At 45.7% G+C, this 22,295-nt stretch overlaps 1 protein-coding gene across 2 annotated transcripts in view; it reads right to left on the bottom strand.

Annotated features, from left to right (window-relative positions):
* The window catches only part of ADCY6 (adenylate cyclase 6), a 284,434-nt gene extending 264,840 nt beyond the window's left edge, over positions 1-19,594 (bottom strand). Inside the window, exon 1 of one of the 2 annotated variants that reach the window (XM_040341193.1) lies at positions 19,451-19,594. Coding sequence is in view for 1 of the 2 variants with exons in the window: in XM_040341194.1 (XP_040197128.1) it covers positions 19,128-19,156 (29 nt within the window). In the remaining variant the exon portion in view is untranslated. Of the gene's footprint in view, positions 1-19,127; positions 19,226-19,450 lie in introns of those variants that run through there. The other variant, XM_040341194.1, reaches the window with a different exon arrangement.
* Between the last annotated feature and the right edge of the window lie 2,701 nt (positions 19,595-22,295).

Below are 22,295 nucleotides of genomic sequence, written 5' to 3'. Positions count from 1 at the left end.
CTCGGAAAGGCAGACAGTTTTATGATTGCTATAGTGAAGGATGCATCAGACTGCAGTCCTTTGATTACAAATAGCAGCTGCCAATCGACCAATGAAATAAAGCTACATTTTATCAGACAGGGCCCCAACACAATGTAGTTTTCAATTTGTAAAAACTCGTTTAAACATCTGCTTATTTTCATTAGGATATTTGTTGCCTGCACAAAATAGAAGCATTCATTTGGACTGAAACAAGCATTTAGGTCCCATTCACATTTTGCATAGCAGAAACTCACGTTCCTGTTCTCAGTTTTGTGTGGGCAATTATCACCCGATTCTGCGTGTCATGCATAGGGCAGCCCATTCATTTCAATGTACTCTATGTGCCTTTGTCTCCCGAAAGAAGCTCCTGCTTCTTTTTGGACGACAAGTTTACATTATTTTTAAAGACATGTTTTGCAGCGCAATTCTGTCGCTGGACAATCGTGGCTGCGAGATTCTGTCGTTCAAAAAATCCTGGCAAAGTTACTTTCGTACAAATCGGGGAGATTGGTAAAAATGCGACCGGCTTAATCGCATTTACTGAGAAGTTCCCACCCCTCTGCTGTGAAACTGGAAGTGACGACGATTTTGTGATCTCGGGTTTTATCAGATGCTTTGGAGGTCAGAGGAGACACATGGGTTCTATTAGATCACAGATATCTCCATAAAGAGGACCTGTCATGGCCCATGCCATCACAAGGGATGTGGTTCATCCTTTGTAAAAGCAATAAAGCACATAAAAAAAATAAAAAAATAAATATCAAAAGATACAGTGTAAAGAAAAAAAGAAAAGAAAAAACTGCTCTGTAAATATTGTGCGACAAAAGAGAATTGCCATAATTTTATTCTCCAGGGCCTCTGCTTAAAATATATATAATGTTTGGGGGTTCCAAGTAATATTCTAGCAAAAAACAAAAAAATAAAGTCAAGTAGTTATTCTGAGCACCCAACTTGCTTCACAGACTTGCGCATATATATATATACACACACCAAGCTTTTCAGTGCAACCGCTCTGCTGTGTTTGTTGCTCATTAAATTGCATCTAAAGACCTGTCAAACAGAAAAGCAAAAAGTATACACAATAATGAAGCACAGAACAACCACATCCAATGCTTGTGTGTGTCACATTCACAACTGCTATGTTATGAAAACAATCAAAAGACAAAAGGTGGGTAGTGTGACGTTAGTGACCCACTTCTGAGAATGCTAGTGGCCTGTCTGTCTCTGGCTTCAATACTTTCCAAGACACAGATCTGGACGTAAGAACTACCAATTCACATACATGTTTGAGGCTTTGAATGGGTTGAATCCAATGGATTAACATGACAGACAAGGAGCTAGCATTTTCAAAGACAGTCTACAATTTTTTTTCAGCAAAGATTTCCTTAAAGGATCGTACTCATCAGGTGCATCCATGCATCGCATTTTAGGATAGCCCATTCATTTCAATGAGCTGCCTTATGGCAAGAAATGTGCAAATATGATGCCAGAGCAATTTTTCAAAACAGAGCCACACCAAAACAAATGGTACTTCATAGAAGCTGTAGCACGGATTTTATGTATGGCGGATAGGGTAGGTAGGATCAATTTGGAAAGAACATTCTGCAAATGAAGGTCAGCATATTTTTTTGTGCAGTGCAGAATTTTACACGCGTTCCGTACTGCACCTGGTGTAAACGAGCCCTTAAAGCCTAAAAACCGTTACTAAAACTCAGGACTCTTCATTCACTATATCGGTCTCCCATAGTACATAGAAATGCAATAGTTTTAGTAAATATAAACTGCTAAATACCTCCCCCCATCAGCAGTTAGAGCAGTGTTGTGACTTATATCAGTGTCTGGTTAAAGCTTGGAGGAGTTTTCATTTTCCCCTGGCTGCCCTACAAGGCTGACCTTCTGTCTGGACAGTGCTGATCACATGCACTCTCACAAAAAAAAAAAAAAAAAAAACACACAACGATCTCTAGCAATACACACAAAACTGAGCATGTCCAGATTGTCTCCTAATGCTCCGTTCTATCAGGAGATGGATTGGAGTCCGTGGAAGAAGAGGAGGATCAGAGAAAGGAACACTTTAACTCCAGACAACCAGGCCATAGACATTTGAAATATATAGGAGCTGTTTTATGTGCCAAATGGTTTGTATTTCTTCCATCCAGTCCTGAGATACACTGCCAGACAGCACATCTAGTTTTGTTGATTCATTAGTAAAAGTAGCACATCTTGATAACCTGCAATTAAACAATGGAGAAGCAACATGCTGACAAGGTCATCCTTCTGATATCAATTGATCAGCATACTGTATATTCACTGCAGTACATTGGATTGGTCATTAGTGCTGCCCCTTATTATTCTGGTGCTGCTCCACAGGATCAACAAGAGGCTGATACCATGTTAAATTCAGATACTTGAGCTAGACAGGCAGGGCAACAAAAGTGAGTATGTCCGCATTGGGCCCAAAGTATCAATATTTTGAGTGGCGACCATCATTTTCCAGCACTGCCTTAAGAGCCGGTTCACACTGGGGCGACTTGGGATCCGACTTGAAGTCGCCTCAAGTCGTCCCAAGTCGCGCTGTCGAGAAAAACAATGCAAGTGAATGGGAGCGGTGTTAATACACACGACTCGAGTCGCTCCGACTTCAAAAGAAGTTCCTGTACTACTTCAATCCGACTTGTAGTCGATTTGTACCCATTGATTTCAATGGAAGTCACCTCCAAGTCTGATCACTGTCTTAACTGAAGCGACTTTCCAGGAAGATAACATACATTTCTCAGGCAAACCTCTCCCTCCCCTAGAGCCGATTGTTGTTTGATTGGCCACTGGAAGGTCTCCTGTCCTGGAGACGACTTCAAGTTGTGTTGTAAATCGCCCCAGATCGCCCTGTGGTTCATGCTAAAGTCGTGTCGGAGTCGCCTCTGAAAGTCGCGCTGGAAGTCGTGTCGCCCTAGTGTGAACCGACTCTAACCCTCTTGGGCATGGAGTTCTCCAGAGCTTCACAGGTTGCCAGGAGTCCCCTTCCACTCCTCCATGGCGACATCATGGAGTTGGTGGCTGTTAGAGACCTTACGCTCCTCCACCTTCCGTTTGAGGATGCCTAATAGGGTTTAGGTCTGGAGACATGCTTGGCCAGTCCATCACCTTTACCCTCAGCTTCTTTAGCAAGGCAGTGGTCGTCTTGGAGGCGTCTTTGGGGTTGTTATGTTGGAATACTGCCCAGGCTCATGCAACCCCAGACCATGACACTCCCACCACCATGCTTGACTGTAGGCAAGACACACTTGTCTTTGTACTCCTCACCTGGTTGCCGCCACACACGCTTGACACCATCTGAACCAATTAAGTTTATGTCCTGTGTTCATCAGAACACAGGACATGGTTCCTGTAATCCTTGTTCTTAGGTTAATGGTGGATTGGACAGGAAGGGGTGGTCATAGTCAGGCTCCAATTATGGGAGTTGATAGCCCACTAGTAGCATTAACCCTACACTGTGCCGTAAGATTATGACAGCATAGGTGGCGGGTAGGTATCAAGATTTCTGTTTGTGCAACAGAGGTCAGACTGGAAGGGACAGCACAAGGGGTCAACTCGGTTGTGCTGCAGTATGTGCCAACAAGCAGTATGCAGATAGGAGCAAAGAGCAGAACTAAATGGATAGAAGTACAAATCCTTTGGCAGCTAAAATATCTTTCATATATGTAATATATTTCTTCACACATTACTATACATTGCCACATCTGTTGTATGTGCAGTGCATTGTAAATGGCACCCCAACATACTGTTGAAAAAAGGTCATGCATGTTTTTTCAACCCTTGTGGTACATTGGCAAGCCATAGCAATTTATAGTATAGTAACATGCTGCAACAGAGAAATTTAGTGTGAATAGTTCCTTAAAGGGGTTTTCCACCCATTTTTTAAGTTTATTAAAAGTCAGCAGCTACAAAAAGTGTAGCTGCTGGCTTTTAATAAACTGACACTTACCTGCTCCAGGGTTCCAGTGACGCACCGGCCGGGGGTCCGCTCCTCTCCCCCCCTCCCCAGCAGGCGTCTTCATTGTCACTGTGGGCACCCGGCCGTGACAGCTTTCGGCTTCACGGCTGGGCACCCACTGCGCATGCGCGCCCCCGGCGCTGCGCTGTTTGATTGGACATGCTATCGCCTGGGACCTGTCACGTGTCCCAGGCGATCGCCTACAGGGAGGGGCTGCCAAAAGGCGATATGACGTATCGCCTTTGCAGCCCCTCGGCGGAAGGAGGAAGTGGGACAGGAAGTCCCCTTCTCCTGAAGCCCCCACTCCCCCCCCCCCCCAAAAAAAAATACATGCCAAATGTGGCATGTAAGGGGGAGAGGAGTGGGTTAAGAGGAAGTTCCATTTTTGGGTGGAACTCCTCTTTAATGCTTTACATGTTTCATACATACGTATTGGTCTTTTTATGTCCGACTCGAGTTCAGCAGGTTTTGCTCACTCAAACCAACAAGGTACAGTCATTATGTAGTGAACACCAAGAACATAAACTACAGTAAATGTGCATAGGCCTACTCCTGCTGCTCTCTGAACAAAAGTGAAAAGAATTGATAGTATTAAAATAAAAACATACACTTCTGACATGTCCTAAAAATACTACCAGGACTTCAACTTTGCAAGAAATAATAAAGAATGTCAGATTAGCTCATCAAAATGAGTAATTGTTCCACATGGAAATATCAAGTGATCTTTATATTCTTATGAAGATTCTTATGATACTGGGCTATGGATGATTGATTGCAAGGGTGTGGTGTGAGCCTTCAGTGAAGTGCATTAGAAAGCGGAGCTGTATAGCTGTTCTATTGTTCAGATAGTGGGTAGGAGGGGGCAGCCAGACAGAAAGTTGATGGGCTTCATAAAGGAAACCTGTTATGTCGGGCAGCACAGTGGCTTAGCTGGGTTAAACGAATAAAAACGAATAGTATGTACGAACCCTAAATTGGCCCTAGTATTAGGCCAATTTCCCCATATCCAATTTGCATGACAGGAGTGTAAGACCAGCTCTCAATGGAATTGCAGAAGGGTCCTGTGCATCTTCTGGTTTGTTTCAGGTGCAAATTCAGGAAAAAATTCGGACCTGAAACAGTGAACAGACACGTACCGGACCCCCTGCTGTGAGCCACGGCTGTAGCTAGTGTGAACACTAGGGCCGAAACAACTAATCGATTCATCGACAACTAATCGATTATGAAATTAATCGATTAATCGGCCAGTAACATAATTGGGTTAAAAAAAATTAGCCCTTTGTAATACAAAAAAGCAAATCGCTACTGTAAATATTACTTTCATATCGGAGAGAATCCACCATACACTATCAGATAGTCTACAAACCTTTAACAAGAAATGGATTTACTGGTCTCCTCCGTAAAGATGATACTTACATAATGCTCAAGTCATCCAACAACCTTCGTCTCAGGTATGTCTTCCTTTAACCTCTTCCGGCCCGCGCTATAGCCGAATGACGGCTTCAGCGCGGACCTCAAAATCCAAGAGGACGTCATTTGACATCCTCCTGTTTGTTCGTTCCGAGCGCGCTGCGGGGAAATTCTGTGTTGGCCGTGTCCCCTGGACACAGCCAATTACAGATCGCCGCAAACGGCCAATCAGAGTGGCCGTTTGCGATGCGATCTGTGTGGCCAATGAGAGATGATCTCAAATGTAAACATATGAGATCATCTCTCATTGCCGCCTCTCCCTCCTCACACAGACAGCGCGTGTGAGGAGAGAGAAGGTCTGATTACTGTCAATTACTGTGAAAAGTGCCCGTTTACAGTGCCCATCCCAGTGCCCATCCCAGTGCCCATCCCAGTGCCATCCCAGTGCCATCCGTGTTGAACATACAGTGCCATCCCTTTGCCACCTCATCAGTGCCAATCAGTGCCCACCTGTGCCGCCAATCAGTTGCTACCTGTGCCGCCAATCAGTTCCCACCTGTGCCGCCAATCAGTTCCCACCTGTGCTGCCACATCAGTGCCCACCTGTGCCGCCACATCAGTGCCCACCTGTGCCGCCACATCAGTGCCCACCTGTGCCGCCACATCAGTGCCCACCTGTGCCAATCAGTGCCCATTTGTGCAGCATTATCAGTGCCCACCTGTGCTGCCAATCAGTGCCCACCTGTGCCGCCACATCAGTGCCCACCTGTGCTGCCACATCAGTGCCCACCTGTGCCGCCACATCAGTGCCCACCTGTGCCGCCACATCAGTGCCCACCTGTGCCGCCACATCAGTGCCCACCTGTGCCGCCACATCAGTGCCCACCTGTGCCGCCACATCAGTGCCCACCTGTGCCGCCACATCAGTGCCCACCTGTGCCGCCACATCAGTGCCCACCTGTGCCGCCACATCAGTGCCCACCTGTGCCGCCACATCAGTGCCCACCTGTGCCGCCACATTAGTGCCCACCTGTGCCGCCACATCAGTGCCCACCTGTGCCGCCACATCAGTGCCCACCTGTGCCGCCACATCAGTGCCCACCTGTGCCGCCACATCAGTGCCCACCTGTGCCGCCAAATCAGTTCCCACCTGTGCCGCCAAATCAGTTCCTACCTGTGCCGCCAATCAGTGCACATCTGTGCCGCCAATTAGTGCACATCTGTGCCGCCAATTAGTGCCCACCTGTGCCGCCACATCAGTGCCCACCTGTGCCGCCACATCAGTGCCCACCTGTGCCGCCACATCAGTGCCCACCTGTGCCGCCACATCAGTGCCCACCTGTGCCGCCACATCAGTGCCCACCTGTGCCGCCACATCAGTGCCCACCTGTGCCAATCAGTGCCCATTTGTGCAGCATTATCAGTGCACATCTGTGCAGCATTATCAGTGCCTACCTGTGCTGCCAATCAGTGCCTACCTGTGCTGCCAATCAGTGCCCACCTGTTCCGCCACATCAGTGCCCACCTGTGCCGCCACATCAGTGCCCACCTGTGCCGCCACATCAGTGCCCACCTGTGCCGCCACATCAGTGCCACCTCAGTGCCCACCTGTGCCAATCAGTGCCCATCTGTGTAGCATTATAAGTGCACATCTGTGCAGCATTATCAGTGCACATCTGTGCCGTCTCATCAGTGCCCATCTGCTCCGCCAATCAGTGCCCATCTGCTCCACCTCATCAGTGCCGATCTTCTCCACCTCATCAGTGCCCATCAGTGAAGGCTTAGCACACACCTGTGCAGTTGCATCAGCAACCATGTCCAAAAGGTCCTATTCCCTTCAGGAGGCATTCCAAATCATTTCTGCCCCCGACGAGAGCAACGGGGAGCTCTCTCTTTCAGAGTCCCTTTCAAATTCAAATTCTGAGTTGGACGTCAATTATGAGCCCGCCCTCAGTAGCGGAACACTGAGTGACTCAGAGGAGGAAGATAGCCGGCCGGCTAAACGAAGGCGTTCTAGTGAGGAGGCAGTGCCATCCACCAGCACCGCAGTGCCATCCGCCAGCACTGCAGGGCCATCCGCCAGCACTGCAGGGCCATCCGCCAGCACCGCAGTGCCTCGGCAACAAACTTCCAGGACCCATGCCAGCCTTCCCTATGCCCTTCAGAACCCCTTGTGGCTTCCTCCTACTTCAGGAGAAGCCAACATTCCCCCTTTCACGGCCCAGCCAGGAATCCAAGTGAACACGGAGAATTTCACCCCAATTGATTATTTCAATCTAATGTTCACAGAAGACATGCTATCCGAAATTGTGGCCCAGTGCAACCGATTTGCACAGCAATTTATTGAAAATAATCCCACGTCATACCATGCCCGTCCCTTCCAGTGGAGAGACCTTACGGTGGAGGAGTTTAAAAATTTTTTAGGCCTAACATTTTGTATGGGACTCAACCCAAAAAACACTTACCGTGCCTTTTGGTCCAAAAACCCGATCTACCACATGCCCATCTTCTCCAGCGTAATGCCCAGATCCCGATACTTTGCCATAATGAGATTCCTACATTTCAACGACAATACCCAGAGCCATCCCCGAAATCATCCAGAACATGACAGACTTTTCAAAATTCGGCCCTTACTGAATTATTTTTCAGAAAAATTCCCCCAATTATATACCCCGGACCAACACATCTGTGTGGATGAATCGCTTGTTAAATTTAGTGGCAGACTACAAATAAAGCAATTCATCCCCAGCAAAAGAGCCCGCTATGGCGTGAAGGTCTACAAATTGTGTGACCGAGTCACAGGATACCTGTATGCCTACAGAGTATACGAAGGCAAGGACACCCAGCTCAATCCCCCTAATTGCCCAGACTACTTGGGATCAAGTGGCAAAATTGTTTGGGAACTCATTAACCCCCTATTGGAAAAAGGCTATCATCTATACGTAGATAATTTCTACACCTCTCTTCCCCTGTTCCACAACCTGCACCGGAAGCAGACCCCGGCTTGTGGCACCATCCGAAACAACAGGAAAGGCTTTCCTCAAAGCCTGGTGAACACAACGCTGAAAAGAGGAGAATCAGCAAGTCTGCGTAACAATGCGGTTCTGGCGGTGAAGTGGAAGGACAGAAGAGACGTGTACATGCTATCTTCCATCCATAATGATACCGTCGTTGAAACCCGCAGAAGACGTGGCACCACCATCCGAAAGCCCACTTGCATCCAGGACTATAATTTGTTTATGGGGGGGGTCGACTTCAACGACCAGATGCTTGAACCCTATCTTGCTACAAGAAGAACGTACCATTGGTACAAAAAAGTTGCCATTTATTTTTTTCAATTGGCCATATACAATTCTTATGTAATTTACAGCAACTCCACCCAAAACCCCAAACAGTTCCTTGGCTACCAAGAGGACCTTATCACTGCCCTTATTTTCCCGAACGGCCCACCCCAAACCATCCGATCTGATGTTTTAAGTCGTCTCGCCGAACGTCATTTTCCCGATAAGATCCCTCCCACAGAAACAGGCCGACGACGTCAAAAAAAATGCAAGGTATGCGCCAGTGATGGAGTCAGACGAGACACATCTTTCCATTGTGTGGATTGTCCTTCCCAACCAGGCCTCTGTATAATTAACTGTTTTCGCCGTTACCACACCAAACTAAAGTATTAATCCTCCGTTCCTGCCTTCACACACCTTCACACCCCTTATGCCACCGCCTGCTCTGTAACTGACCCCGGCTTGTTTTTTGACCACGATTCTGCCTAATGATTTTGTAATACCTCTGCCCGATATGGAACTGACCCCGGCTTGTTTTTTGACCACGATTCTGCCTAACGATTTTGTAATGCCTCTGCCCGATTTGGAATTGACCCTGGACTGTTTTTTCGACCATTCTTCTGCCTAACGATTCTGTACTGCCTCTGCCTGATCTGGAACTGACCTCGGACTGTTTGACCATGTTTTTGCCTGCCTCATGGACTGATCTTGTACCCTGCTACTGAACTAGTGGGAACACAGGGGTCTCACATATGTGAGGGGCGCCAGAAAAGTTTTTCTGGATGAAGAAAACTTTTTTGTTTTCTCATCCTAGATTAGGGTCTGGTTGCCCGGAGGCTTCAAAGAGATTTGGGTGGGAGAAGCCTCTACCCCTGTCCCCATTCTGTCCTGAACGAGGCCCTACGTCTGCCTGCTGCCTGTAGGACCTATGCCATCATGCCTCTGCCTGTTGCATGAACTGACCACCTGCACTAACCCTGACGGGACAGTATCCCTGCCTGGACGTTGCTGACCAAGTCCCTGCCTGCTGCCTGGACCAGTGCTATCCTGCTGTAGAACTGCGCTACTATTACCACAGGTAATCTTGTTTACGCTTTGCTCAGCATAATGTATTTTGAGGTGTAATTCTTGGTATGTGCATACTATGTGTCTCTGGAACACCTGACAGTGTTCCTTGCATGTTGGATCTCTGTATGTGGTCAGGCTATGTAGAAGTCTCACACATGTGGTATTGTTGTACTCAGGAGTAGCAGAATGTATTTTGGGGTGTAATTTTTGCTATCTAAATGCTATGTGTTGGAAATATCTTAGAAACATACAACTTTGTGTAAAAAAAATGCGTTTTCATTTTTCTTCCACATGTTCCAAAAACTTCTGGAAAAAAATGAACCATTCAAAAGACTCATTATGCCTCATAGATTATACGTTGGGGTGTTCGCTTTCCAAAATGGGGTCATTTTGTGGGTAATTCCATTGTCCTGGTGTTCCAGGGCCTTCAAAAGTGTAATAGGTAGTCAACTAGTTAGATGTGCAATGTATGCTCCTAAAACCCCTGATGGCGCTTCCTGCATGTTGGGCCTCCGTATGTGGCCAGGCAGTGAAAAAGTCTCACACATGGGGTATCATTTTACTCAGGAGGAGTAGCAGAATGTATTTTGGGGTGTAATTTTTGCTATGTACATGCTATGTGTTGGAAATATCTTATCAATGGACAACTTTGTGTAAAAAAAATGCGTTTTCATTTTTTTTCCACATTTTCCAAAAACTGCTGGAAAAAAATAAACCGTTCAAAAGACTCATTATGCCTCATAGATTATACGTTGGGGTATTAGCTTTCCAAAATGGGGTCACTTTGTGGGTAATTCCATTGTCCTGGTGTTCCAGGGCCTTCAAAAGTGTAATAGGTAGTCAACTAGTTAGATGTGCAATTTATGCTCCTAAAACCCCTGATGGCGCTTCCTGCATGTTGGGCCTCCGTATGTGGCCAGGCAGTGAAAAAGTCTCACACATGGGGTATCGTTTTACTCAGGAGGAGTAGCAGAATGTATTTTGGGGTGTCATTTGTGGTATGCACATGCCATGTGAGAGAAATAAGCTATTACAATGACAATTTTGAGAAATTTTTTAAATGAAAAATAAAAATCTTAATTTTGCAAAGAATTGTGGGAAAAAAACACAACTTCAAATAACTCACCATGCCTCTTAATAAATACCTTGGAATGTCTACTTTCCAAAAAGGGGTTATTTTGGGGGCATTTGTACTTTCCTGGCTTGTTAGGGTCCCAAGAAATGAGATAGGCCTTCAGTACATCAGGTGTGATCAGATGTGACAATTTTTTATGATTTGCACTATAGCTTGTAGACTCTAAAACTTTCACACAGACCAAATAATTTCCAAAAATTTTGGGTTATTTTTATCAAAGACATGTAGCAGTATAAATTGTGGCCAAAATTTATGAAGAAATATTAATAATTTGCAAAATGTTATCACAGAAACTAAGAAAAAATCATTTTTTTTCCAAATTTTCGGTCTTTTTTCATTAATAGCGCAAAAAATAAAAAACCCAGAGGTGATCAAATACCACCAAAAGTAAGCTCTATTTGTGGGAAAAAAAGGACAAAAAAATAATTTGGGTACAGTGTTGCATGACTGAGTAATTGTCATTCAAAGTGTGACAGCGCTGAAAGCTGAAAATTGCTCTGGGCAGGAGGGGTGTTTAAGTGCCCAGTAAGCAAGTGGTTAATCGTCATGTTTACTTTACTTACTCTGAATCGGGATATAGACCATTTTGTATTGTTACTTTAACCAATAGTTATTACCACCTTTTTTTTTACTTCTTGCCTGACAATGCATTCTTTTCTTGTACACCCCATGTTTACTGTATCAACCTACCACTCTGTACCGTGAATTTTTGTAATTTTCCTGTCTTTCAAATAAAGCTTTTTGTAAACAAAAACAAAAAATATTACTTTCACTGCCCCACAGTAAAAAAATTAACCCCTTACAATAGCGATTATTTGCTCTTTTTGTACGTATTTTTGTTTTTTTAACCCCATTATGTTACTAAACATCTCAGGCCTGGGGTCACACCTCTGTTTTTTGGTGCTTTTTGCAGAAACAGACTACAGTTCATTTACATGGTTTCCTATGGGAAACGTTCACATCCATGATTTTTTTCAGCTGCTGCGTATTTGGAAAGGGCAAGGACTTTTTAATGCAAAATGGTGCTATTTTTATTTTTTTTGGTTCAATATACTTTAATGGAGAAGCTGCAGAAAAGCATGTAATATGTTTTTGCGGCAATTTGTGTTTTGTAATCTGCCCGACAACAAATTGACCCCAATTTTTTTTTTAAAAATGCATTTTATTTTTTAAGGCTATTATCCAATTAATCGAAACAATAATCGGCCAACTAATCGATTATGAAAATAATCGTTAGTTGCAGCCCTAGTGAACACATTATTGCAAACACAGACATCACATGTGATTCGCACTGCATTGCTGTGATCACATGCAATGTCTGTGCCATGTGAATTTAGCTAGTTTGTATGGCTGAACGCGCATTGCATTCACACAAAAATGCTGCAGGAACCTTTTTTTCCCCGCACTGTCCGAATTCACAGTTCGCACTGTGATCTGCGAATCGATCTGGGGTGGGGTCATTAGCTTTGTATTGACACCTGCAGCAGTTCGCAGAGGGCAGTGTGGACTACCTGCAAGGGAGATGCAATGTGGGAAGCCGCACTGGAATCGTGCTTGTTGGCGCATCGCAATAGTGTGAACCCAGGCTTAAAGGGGTTGTAAAGGTAAATGTTTTTTCACCTTAAAGCGGGGGTTCACCCTTAGAGGGCACTTTTCCCCCTTAGATTCCTGCTCGTTATTACTAGGGGAATCGGCTATTTATGTTAAAATATGTGCAGTACTTACCCGTTTACGAGATGCATCCTCTCCGTCGCTTCCGGGTATGGGCTTCGGGAATGGGCGTTCCTTCTTGATTGACAGGTTTCCGAGAGGCTTCCGACGGTCGCATCCATCGCGTCACGATTTTCCGAAAGAAGCCGAACGTCGGTGCGCAGGCGCAGTATAGAGCCGCACCGACGTTCGGCTTCTTTCGGCTACGAGTGACGCGATGGATGCGACCGTCGGAAGCCTCTCGGAAGACTGTCAATCAAGAAGGAACGCCCGCTCCCGAAGACCATACCCGGAAGCGACGGAAGAAGATGCAGCTCGAAAACGGATAAGTACTGCACATATTTTAATATAAATAGCCGATTCCCCTAGACCGAACGAGCAGGAAGCTAAGGGGAGATTTTTTTTTTTTTTTTTAAATGGGTGAACTCCCGCTTTAATGCATCCGACGGTACCGGCCCCCCCCGAACCCCCTTTTTACTTACCTGACCCCTCGAAATTCCCGTGCGCGTCCACGTGATCCTCTTCAGTTCCCAGCCTGGCCGTTGATTGGCTAGGCTGGACGGATTGATAGCAGCGCAGCCATTGGCTGGCGCTGCTGTCAATCACAGCGGATGACGTGCCGCGGGGCCGAGTGATACAGTCGGCGGCTATGTCCGCCGCTGTATCACGGGAGCGCGCTCGCAAAAGCTTTCCACCATGCGAGCTCGCTCGCATGCAGGTGCAAAGCTTTTGCGAGGACGAGCGTAGACAGCCGCCGATGAACCCCAGAAGACCAGGTTCGGGGACACTCTGTGCAAAACGAGCTGCACAGTGGAGGCAAGTATGATGCTGCATTCACACCACCGCGACAAGATACGCCGCGTACGCGGCGTATTTTGCCGCGAGTGTGTAACTTTTTTTTTTTTTAACAAAGCCTTCCCATTGCTTTGTATGGCCGAACGCCAATGCCGCCTGAAAAAAAGGGTCCGGGACTTTTTTTCCAGGTGGCAGGTGTACGGTGTCTATGAGATGTGAACCATCTCATAGACAGCAATGGGAATTCTCCCCTCCAGCAGCACGAGCGTCCGGCGTTTTGTCGCGGAGGTGTGAATGGGGCCTAACATGTTTGTTATTAAAGAAAAAAAAAAAGTTTGCCTTTAGTGTTCCTTTAATGTAATTTAAACTGACACAATCATTTGGATAGTAGCATTTTTTTCTTTACCCCCCATTTCTTCTTTCTCATTAATTTTTCTTTCTGATTCTCTCTCCCCAAATCTTTCTGTATTTTGCTTTCTCTTCTTGTCTATGTCTCCTTCCCTTTCCATCTCTTTCTGACATGGATGTCTATCTTTGTTACTTTTTATTGTACTCCCCCCCCCCCCCCATTGCCAAGTCATTCGTCACGGGTTTCATATAATTTATAAATTATATACCAAATCTGTAACTGAGGACAGCCCATCTTGTCATAAAAAAAAAAAAAAAAAACATGTAATGTAATTAAAAAGAGTATGTATGTGGCGTTGTTTTTGCACAGATGCAATGCTATGATACAGATATCAGTGAACATTATGTAGGATTGTCTAGCTATAAGATGGCATTTGTGTATAAATAATCCAGCTACTGTGGTTCTTCTATTGGCAAAATAAGCTGAGACTTGCAGTTTTACAGCCAGGAGAGCCTTGGTTCCCTCATATCTGCTTTACAGTCACCCCAATGCCATGACAGTGTCACTAGGAATAAAAGAAAATACATTTACTATCACTGAGCCCTCTTTCATGAGTGAGAGCAGCCCCGGAAAAAGCTCCTGCCTGAGAGCCAGGTTAAAAGGACTGTAAAAGCACTGAGAATGCTGAGCCCCGACTGCCATTCTCCCAGTCACTCTGCCATCTCTGAAGGGCACTCCCTTCAAACAGCCAGGAAGCTGTGGCCCAGCAGGAGGGATTCCATGGCCCAATGGTTGAGAGGCACTGCTCTAATGTACACACTACTTAATACAGAACAGTACCGCAAGTGAAAAAAAGAAGTATATACCGTGGCCAAAATCAACTGATTTTTATCACAGAACACGTCCTTTATGGGCTGGTACACAATAGACAGAAAAAACTAGAGATCAGAGTTCTGAACACAATCAAATCTTCGGTCAGCTGCATTGAAGGAAACAACCCTGACAAATTCTACAATACAGTAGTATAGCACACTTAACCATCCACCCCTCAAATTCATCAGTGTCATGTGATACAGAGCCCACCCCCCCCCCTACAGTAAGAAACACTATGCAGGGAACACTTAACCCCTACAGTAACCAGTGTATTTTTATAGCACTGATAGCACTGTGAAAATGACAATGGTCCCAAAAATTTGTTGAAAGTGTCCACCATAATGTCGCAGTCATGAAAAAAAAATCACTAATCGCCGCCATTACTAGTAAAACATTTTTTTTATATACAAATGCCATAGAACTATCCCCTATTTTGTAAACGCTATAACTTTTGCGCAAACCAATCAATAAATGCTTATTGCGATTTTTTTTTACCAAAAATATGTAGAAGAATACGTATCGGCCTAAACTGAGGAAAAAAAATGTATTATATTTTTTTGGGGGATATTTATTATAGCAAAACGTAAAAATATTGAATTTTTTTTTTTTAAATTGTCACTCTATTTCTGTTTATAGCACAAAAAATAAAGACTGCAGAGGTGATCAAATACCACCAAATGAAAGCTTTATTGTCAGTTAAAGCGACGCAAAAAGTGGCCTGGTCTTTGACCACCCAAATGGTCCGGGGCTGAAGTGGTTAAAGGAACCCATTTAGAAAATAAAAAATGAACCTTAACAACCCCTTTAAGCTGACAATTGGAAAATTCTTTTAGAAGTTATTTTGCAAAGAGACTTTGGAATTCACATGCTTGCCAGCCCCATTTATAGAGAATGTATATATTAAAAAATGATCTGTAGGTCCTCCTTTTGCTAGCTGTCTTTATATCAGAGAACTGGTTAATATCCCCACTGTACATCTACCAACATGTCAATTCATAAAATTACCTTAAACTCACAGATTTAAACTGAAGAGAGAACAGTAAAAAATTACCACAAAGCCTTATTAAGCAGAAAGTACACCCTGCATATATAGTATACCTAAAGAAAAACTTAATGCAAAGCTCCCCCCCTTTTTTGCCATCTGTGCCCCATTGGGGAGACTTCTCGTCTCATAGACAAAACGGGAAGCAAGGGGAAATCTCTCCATAGTAACCAGGGTCTACAAAACGAGTGACCCCATTGGAGGGTTTCTTTCTCCCACCGCTGAACATGTTTATTTACAAATTAAACAGAAAAAAAACATGTTTACATTTATCCAATTGGAAACTTTTACCAACGTGTGCAAATTCATAATACAAAGTTGCATTTTTCAAAAACATTGTTTTACTAAACTGGAGTATGTCATTATGACATACAAGATACCTATAGGAGGTCTGTGTAGTCTATGGGCTAGTATACGCGGGCCTGAGGGGCAAGTCAAATGCAGAAAACGGCTTGCATTTCAGGTCTGTCTGATTTCAGTCCTAGGTCAGTCTGAGGCGTGGTTTGACATGTTTTCACACTGACTTGTATTCAGAAAAAAAAGCAAAGCATGGAAAGAGCAACAATAAACTCTGTACATCACTCAATACGATCCAATTCAAAATTCATACACTGCTTTTCAAATCCATCAGAAATGCTTCTCATTGTGATGTCAGAAGCAAATCACAAATGCCCATGTGCCCTAGCATCGAAGCTGACCAGACCCCCCAGGTGACAGCCAGACCACCTCTGACAGTTGGAAAAGGTCTTTTTGGCAACATACAAATGAATACTCACATCCCACAATTGTTTATATTTAGTTTTATGGAGGAAGTTCAGGGGGAATCAAGCAAAGGTTTTAACTGTGTCCAGTCACCCCAGAGAAGCAGCTTACCAGCTGTACCTACTTGTACAAACTTACTGGGCAGAACTGGGTGCCAATTGTCTCATGTCCACGGCCAGTTTTAGCATCCAAGCTCTCTTCTGTCGTCAAGTTTCTATGCCCCAACTAGCAGCATCGGCCACCATTGAAAGCAGAAGTAAACCGATTGATTTAATGGTTTCAAAAAACAGTTACATTCCCAGCATGCGAGGATTGCTAACTGTCATATTTTCTTCTGCTCCCAGCCAAACCCTCAAATGGCTGGTGTCATATGTGCAGCACCATGGCAGTTGCATATCAAACAAGCTAAGATGGCAGCTTCCTTGGCTAAAAGGGATAGGAGTTCTGATTTAAATTTGGAGCATGGATTTAAGCCTATAACCACTATTTGGGGTTTTTCCGTTGAAGAAAAAAGAAAACTGTCAGCTCCGCCCGGAGCCACTGTACCAACGATTAGGCCCCTTTCACACTGGGGGGTTTATCGAGCGTTATTGAAGCGTTTTTCAAGTGTTGTTATTACAGCGTTATTCGAGCGAAGCCTCATCTGCAATCCCAATGTGCTGGTAAAGCACCGCTAAGACCCTAAAGTTTTAGGGCGTGTACGCAGTGCCTCGGTGTGAAAGGGTAAGGCGTTTTTACAGCGCTTTTCAATGGAGGGGGGCGTTTTTGGAGCGTTTTTTTCAGCGCTCAAAAGCTGCTCTAAAGATGCTGCTTGCAGGACTTTTCTTAACGCCCCGCCAGTTTAACGCCTCAGTGTGAAAGGGTAAGGCGTTTTTACAGCGCTTTTCAATTAATTTCAATGGAGAGAGGTGTTTTTGGAGTGTTTTTTCCAGCGCTCAAAAGCTGCTCCAAAGATGCTGCTTGCAGGACTCAGTGTGAAAGTGTCCATTGAGATGCATGGAGAGTGTTTTATGAGCGTTTTAAGAGCGCTAATTTTAACGCTAAAACTCTGTAAAAACGCTTCAGTGTGAAAGGGGTCTTAAGGATGAGCTCCAGCATGTCTGCAAGTCCATGTGCTCATGCTCGCCAGGAAGTTGACCCTCTGCAGCGCTAATCACAGGCAGTGAGACATTTCCCGATCTGCGCTTCCTGGCGGGTGCGGGCAAATGGACTTGCAAACATGCCTGAGCCCATCCTTACTAACGATCTCCCTCGCTGAACTGTTGTGTTCTGAACACTCCGGTCAGCGCTCTCCACCATTGGCTGAGAGTGCTGATCGGGAGTTTGTCAGCTGCTGGTTTTTCCAGCATGCTCAGTAAGGATGAGCTCAGACATGTTCGCAACTTCACGTGCCCACCAAGAAGCTGACAATCCGCAGCGCTAATCACAAGTATTGAGACATTTCCTGATCTGTGCAGCCACGGATCGGGGGAAATATCTCACTGCCTGTGATTAGTGCTGTGTAGTGTCAGCTTCCTGGCAGGCACAGGCGGCACGTGGGCCTGCAAACATGCTTGAGCTCATCCTTAATACTCAGCCAGCTTTTATCGGATGGGGTGCCATACACATGGACCGAATGTCAGACAGTTTTTATTGAACCAGCCAAAGTTGGGCAGCATTCGGGGCCATGTGTATGGGGCTTTAGACTTTACGGCTTAATCATTGAACTTAAAAAGTGATTGCTTGATTAATGTATCCAAGCCCTAAGCACAATGCTCACCAATGTACAATAATTGTTGCTCATCTGAATGCCTTTAAATGCATGGATTTCTAACGACCAATTCGTTGCCCATTTCAAGCATTTAGACGGAAGCTGGAGAGATTCACCTACGATCGTTTCTCTCTAGCCTGGACCTCAACATGTACAAGTGTTTGGCTATAAAATTTTGCAGCATTTGGGTACCATGGCAACCATGGCAGGCCAGCACTGCTTACATGCCCATTCATAAACCAGTTAGACAATTCTATTGTAAACCATAAGACAGCTCTGCAGGTTTCATTTAACAACATTAGGGATAAGACATCTAGGATGTACAGTAAGCCACAACAATCAACTAGATTAAAGAAAAAAAAAGGGGGATTGAGGAGGACTTGGACATATCACCGGTTTGTGGTGGCGAGCGGACAGATGATCTATAACACAAATGACGCCTCTCCCATTCAGGCTGAGGGCACTTACTCATCTGCTGTGCTGGAATCGCCAAGGACAACATACAGGGAGAGCAATCAGAGTGAGATCAGGAGGAATCCCATAGCTGCCAGACACCAAGGCCCATCTATGACCAACACAACACAGATAAATAGACACATGCAAGCAGCCCTGGTCACCCAGCAGGATCTCACAAGCAGCCAGCAAGGCCCAGCAGAGGAAGCCCCATCAGTGTCTGCAGGGTGACAGCTGGAAGTGCTAGGATAGGTGCAGCAGGCAGAGGATCCCATCCAACACACACACACAGGAAGTGTCCAGATCACACCTCTCCTAGAGAAGTCCATAGACACACACTGATAGATCCGGGGTCACCGAGTCCCCACCATCTCTCAGGATCTCCAATGGCTTGCCTCCAGCACATTCCCGCACAGCTTGGCCCTTCTTCTGCATTGCTGATCCCCCCCCATAAAAACCTCCGCAATCCTTCTCCCCGACAACCTACCTTACACCCCCGCAATCCGCCCCCACCATCCCAGGCAGCCAGGCAGCAGAGAGCAGCCCCCCCTCATCCCTCTGTCCCAGAGGAAGATCCGCACAGCCAGCCTGCTCCAGACACACAGAAGAGGGAAGAGAAGGAGGGAGGGGAGAGAGTGACAGGAGGGAGGAGAGAGAGAGGACAGCACACACATGAGGGGGATACACCGCACCCCCCTCCCCTATATACATAGACGAGGGGGGGGGGACTCTCCTCCTCTCAGGTGACATACACTACAAGACAAGGTGACACCCCCACCCACCCCTTCTTCCATGAGGAGTGTCACTAACCTGGGGCTCACCACACTTCACCTCCGACTCTCCACACTTGTTGTCTCATCTCCGCCCTCCGCCCAGGTGTGACACAACTAAACAACTTGCTATCCCCGGTATTCCCGGCTCACTGACGAGCACGCCCGCTGCCTCCCCGGACTCTCATCGGTGCGCATGCGCAGCTCTGGCCTGGGATCATCGTGAACGCGCTGTGTGTGGGTGCCGGGGTGACTTGTCCACTACCAATAAAACATTCCGACCATACGACCCGAGGGGGTCATAGGATTCGGGGGGCTCCTGGTGACCGTCACGTGACTTTATACTTCTCCTCAAAGTTACAGACACTCTCAGAGTGTTTTATAGTGTATGGGCGCCTTAACCACTCCACCTCCGGAAGATTTACCCTCCTTTTCATGACCAGCGATACGGCACTGACAATTGCGTGGTCGTGCGACGTTGTACCCAAATAAAATGAATGTCCTTTTTTCCCCACAAATAAAGCTTTCTTTTGGTCACCTCTGCAGTGTTTATGTATTGCGCTATAAACAAAAAAAGACCAACAATTTTGAATAATAAAACAATATTTTTTACCTTCTGCTATAGAACACCCCCCCCCCCCCCCACAATTTTTTTTAAATTGAAACTGGGGGCTATTTACTAGGCAAATCCACTTTGCAGTACAATTGCAAATAACAAGTGCTAAGTGCACTAGAAATTGCACTGAAATTGCACTTGGAAGTGCAGTCACTGTAAATCTGAGGGGAAGATCTGAAATGAGGGGAAGCTCTGCTGATTTTATTATCCAATCATGTGCAAGCTAAAATGCTGTTTTTTATTTCCCCCCTCTGATCTACAGCGACTGCAATTTCAAGTGCACTTGTAGTGCAAAGTGGTTTTGCCTTTACTATAGGGTGACCAGACGTCCCCAGATTTGATTTGAACAGGGGCTGCAGTAATCCTGCATTTCTGGGTATTGGAGCCAACCATCGGCTCCGGCGGACTCGATGTCCATCGGTATCCGCTGATCGTTATGTACACAGGCAGAACGGTGGTCTGGCTATGTAAACAAGGCAGATTGCTGTTCTGTCAGTAACAGGTACAGGGATCTATGCCTTCCCTAAGGCCCCTTTCACACTGGGGCGGGAGGTCTGGTGGCGGTATAGCGCCGCTAAAAATAGTGGCGCTATACCATGGGTGCTCAACCTGTGGCTCTCCAGCTGTTGCAGAACTTCAAGTCCCATCATGCCTCTGCCTTTGGGAGTCATGCTTGTAACAGTCAGTAGCTTGCAATGCCTCATGGGAATTGTAGTTCTGAAACAGCTGGAGAGCCACAGGTTGAGCACCCATGCCGTCGAATTTGCCGCGGGATTCGGCCACTAGCGGGCGATAAAGGGTTAATACCGCCCGCAATGCGCCTTTGCAGAGGCACATTGCGGGTGGTATTGCCGCGGTTTCCCATTGTTTTAAATGTGAAGGAGCGGTATACACGCCGCTCCTCTCACCGCTCCAAAGATGCCGCTGACAGGAGATTTTTTTCTCTCCCGCCAGCGCATCGCCTCAGTGAGGAAGCCCTCCGGCTTTCACATTGAGGTTGCTGGGCAGGAGTTTTTCAGGCGGTATAGCAGCAATATTTTTAGCGCTGTACCGCCTGAAAAACTCCTCAGTGTGAAAGGGGTCTTAGTAAAAGCATTTCCCCACAGTTAGAAAACACTTGTTTTGGTCTCACATTTAACCGTTTGATTGCCCTAGATGTTATCCCCTTTCTAACCAGTGTCATTACTACAGTGACAGTGCATATTTTTAGCACTGATCACTGTATTGGTGTCACTGGTCCCCACAAAGTGTCACTTTGTGTCCGATTTGTCCGCCACATTATCGCAATCCAGCTATGAGACGCTTACTAGTAAAAAAAAAAATGTTCCCGGATTTAATTTAAAAAATCTGGTCACCTTACTTAGTAAATAACCCCCATTATGTTTTCCATGTTGCTTTTCATTTATGTCAACTTTTAAAGGGGTGGTTCACCCTAAAAACTACTTTTTTTTATTACAATGGCCCCCCACATTACAATACGATTAAGGCTATTATTTTTTTGAAGCTGTACATACCTTTGTACAGCATATTCACCCGTTGCGAGTCCCGCGGGAGTGGGCGTTCCTCACATGTCTGTGATTGACATTTTGACCAAAAACAAGCTCTCCCCCCGTCGCGTAAGCCGCGTCACGATTGGCGAAAGGAGCCGAACGGCGATGCGCATGCGCAGTATAGCGCCGACTCACCGTTCAGCTCCTTTCGCCAACCGTGACGCGGCTTACGCGACGGGGGGGAGCTCGTTTTTGGTCAAAATGTCAATCACAGACATGTGAGGAACGCCCACTCCCGCGGGACTCGCAACGGGTGAATATGCTGTACAAAGGTATGTACAGCTTCAAAAAAATAATAATAGCCTTAATCGTATTGTAATGTGGGGGGCCATTGTAATAAAAAAAAGTTGTTTTTAGGGTGAACCGCCCCTTTAACATTGTATCCTGCCTGATAGGGGAACTCTTGGCCACGAAACTTGGTTGGCGTATGTCCAGGATATATAAGTGGACATTTTCATTATAGACACCCTATCCTCCCAGGGACACTTCAAATTTTGGTCTTCCATCTTTTTGTTAAATTTCATGGGACATTTACCGCGATTCAAAGTCGCGCGATTTTACCGCGATTCGCGGCCACGATTTTAATCAATGCCTGTGTAAGTGGCATCAAAATCGGATCAAAGTAGTGCAAGGACTACTCTGAAGTAGGCACAACTTAAAGTCGTGCTAGTATGAATGGTAGTCATTGAAAATAATGGAGAATGACTTGTCATACGATT

The sequence above is a fragment of the Rana temporaria genome, chromosome 2, assembly GCF_905171775.1.
Source record: "Rana temporaria chromosome 2, aRanTem1.1, whole genome shotgun sequence".
Taxonomy (NCBI): Eukaryota; Metazoa; Chordata; class Amphibia; order Anura; family Ranidae; genus Rana; species Rana temporaria.
This window is presented reverse-complemented; position numbering and strand designations above follow the sequence as displayed.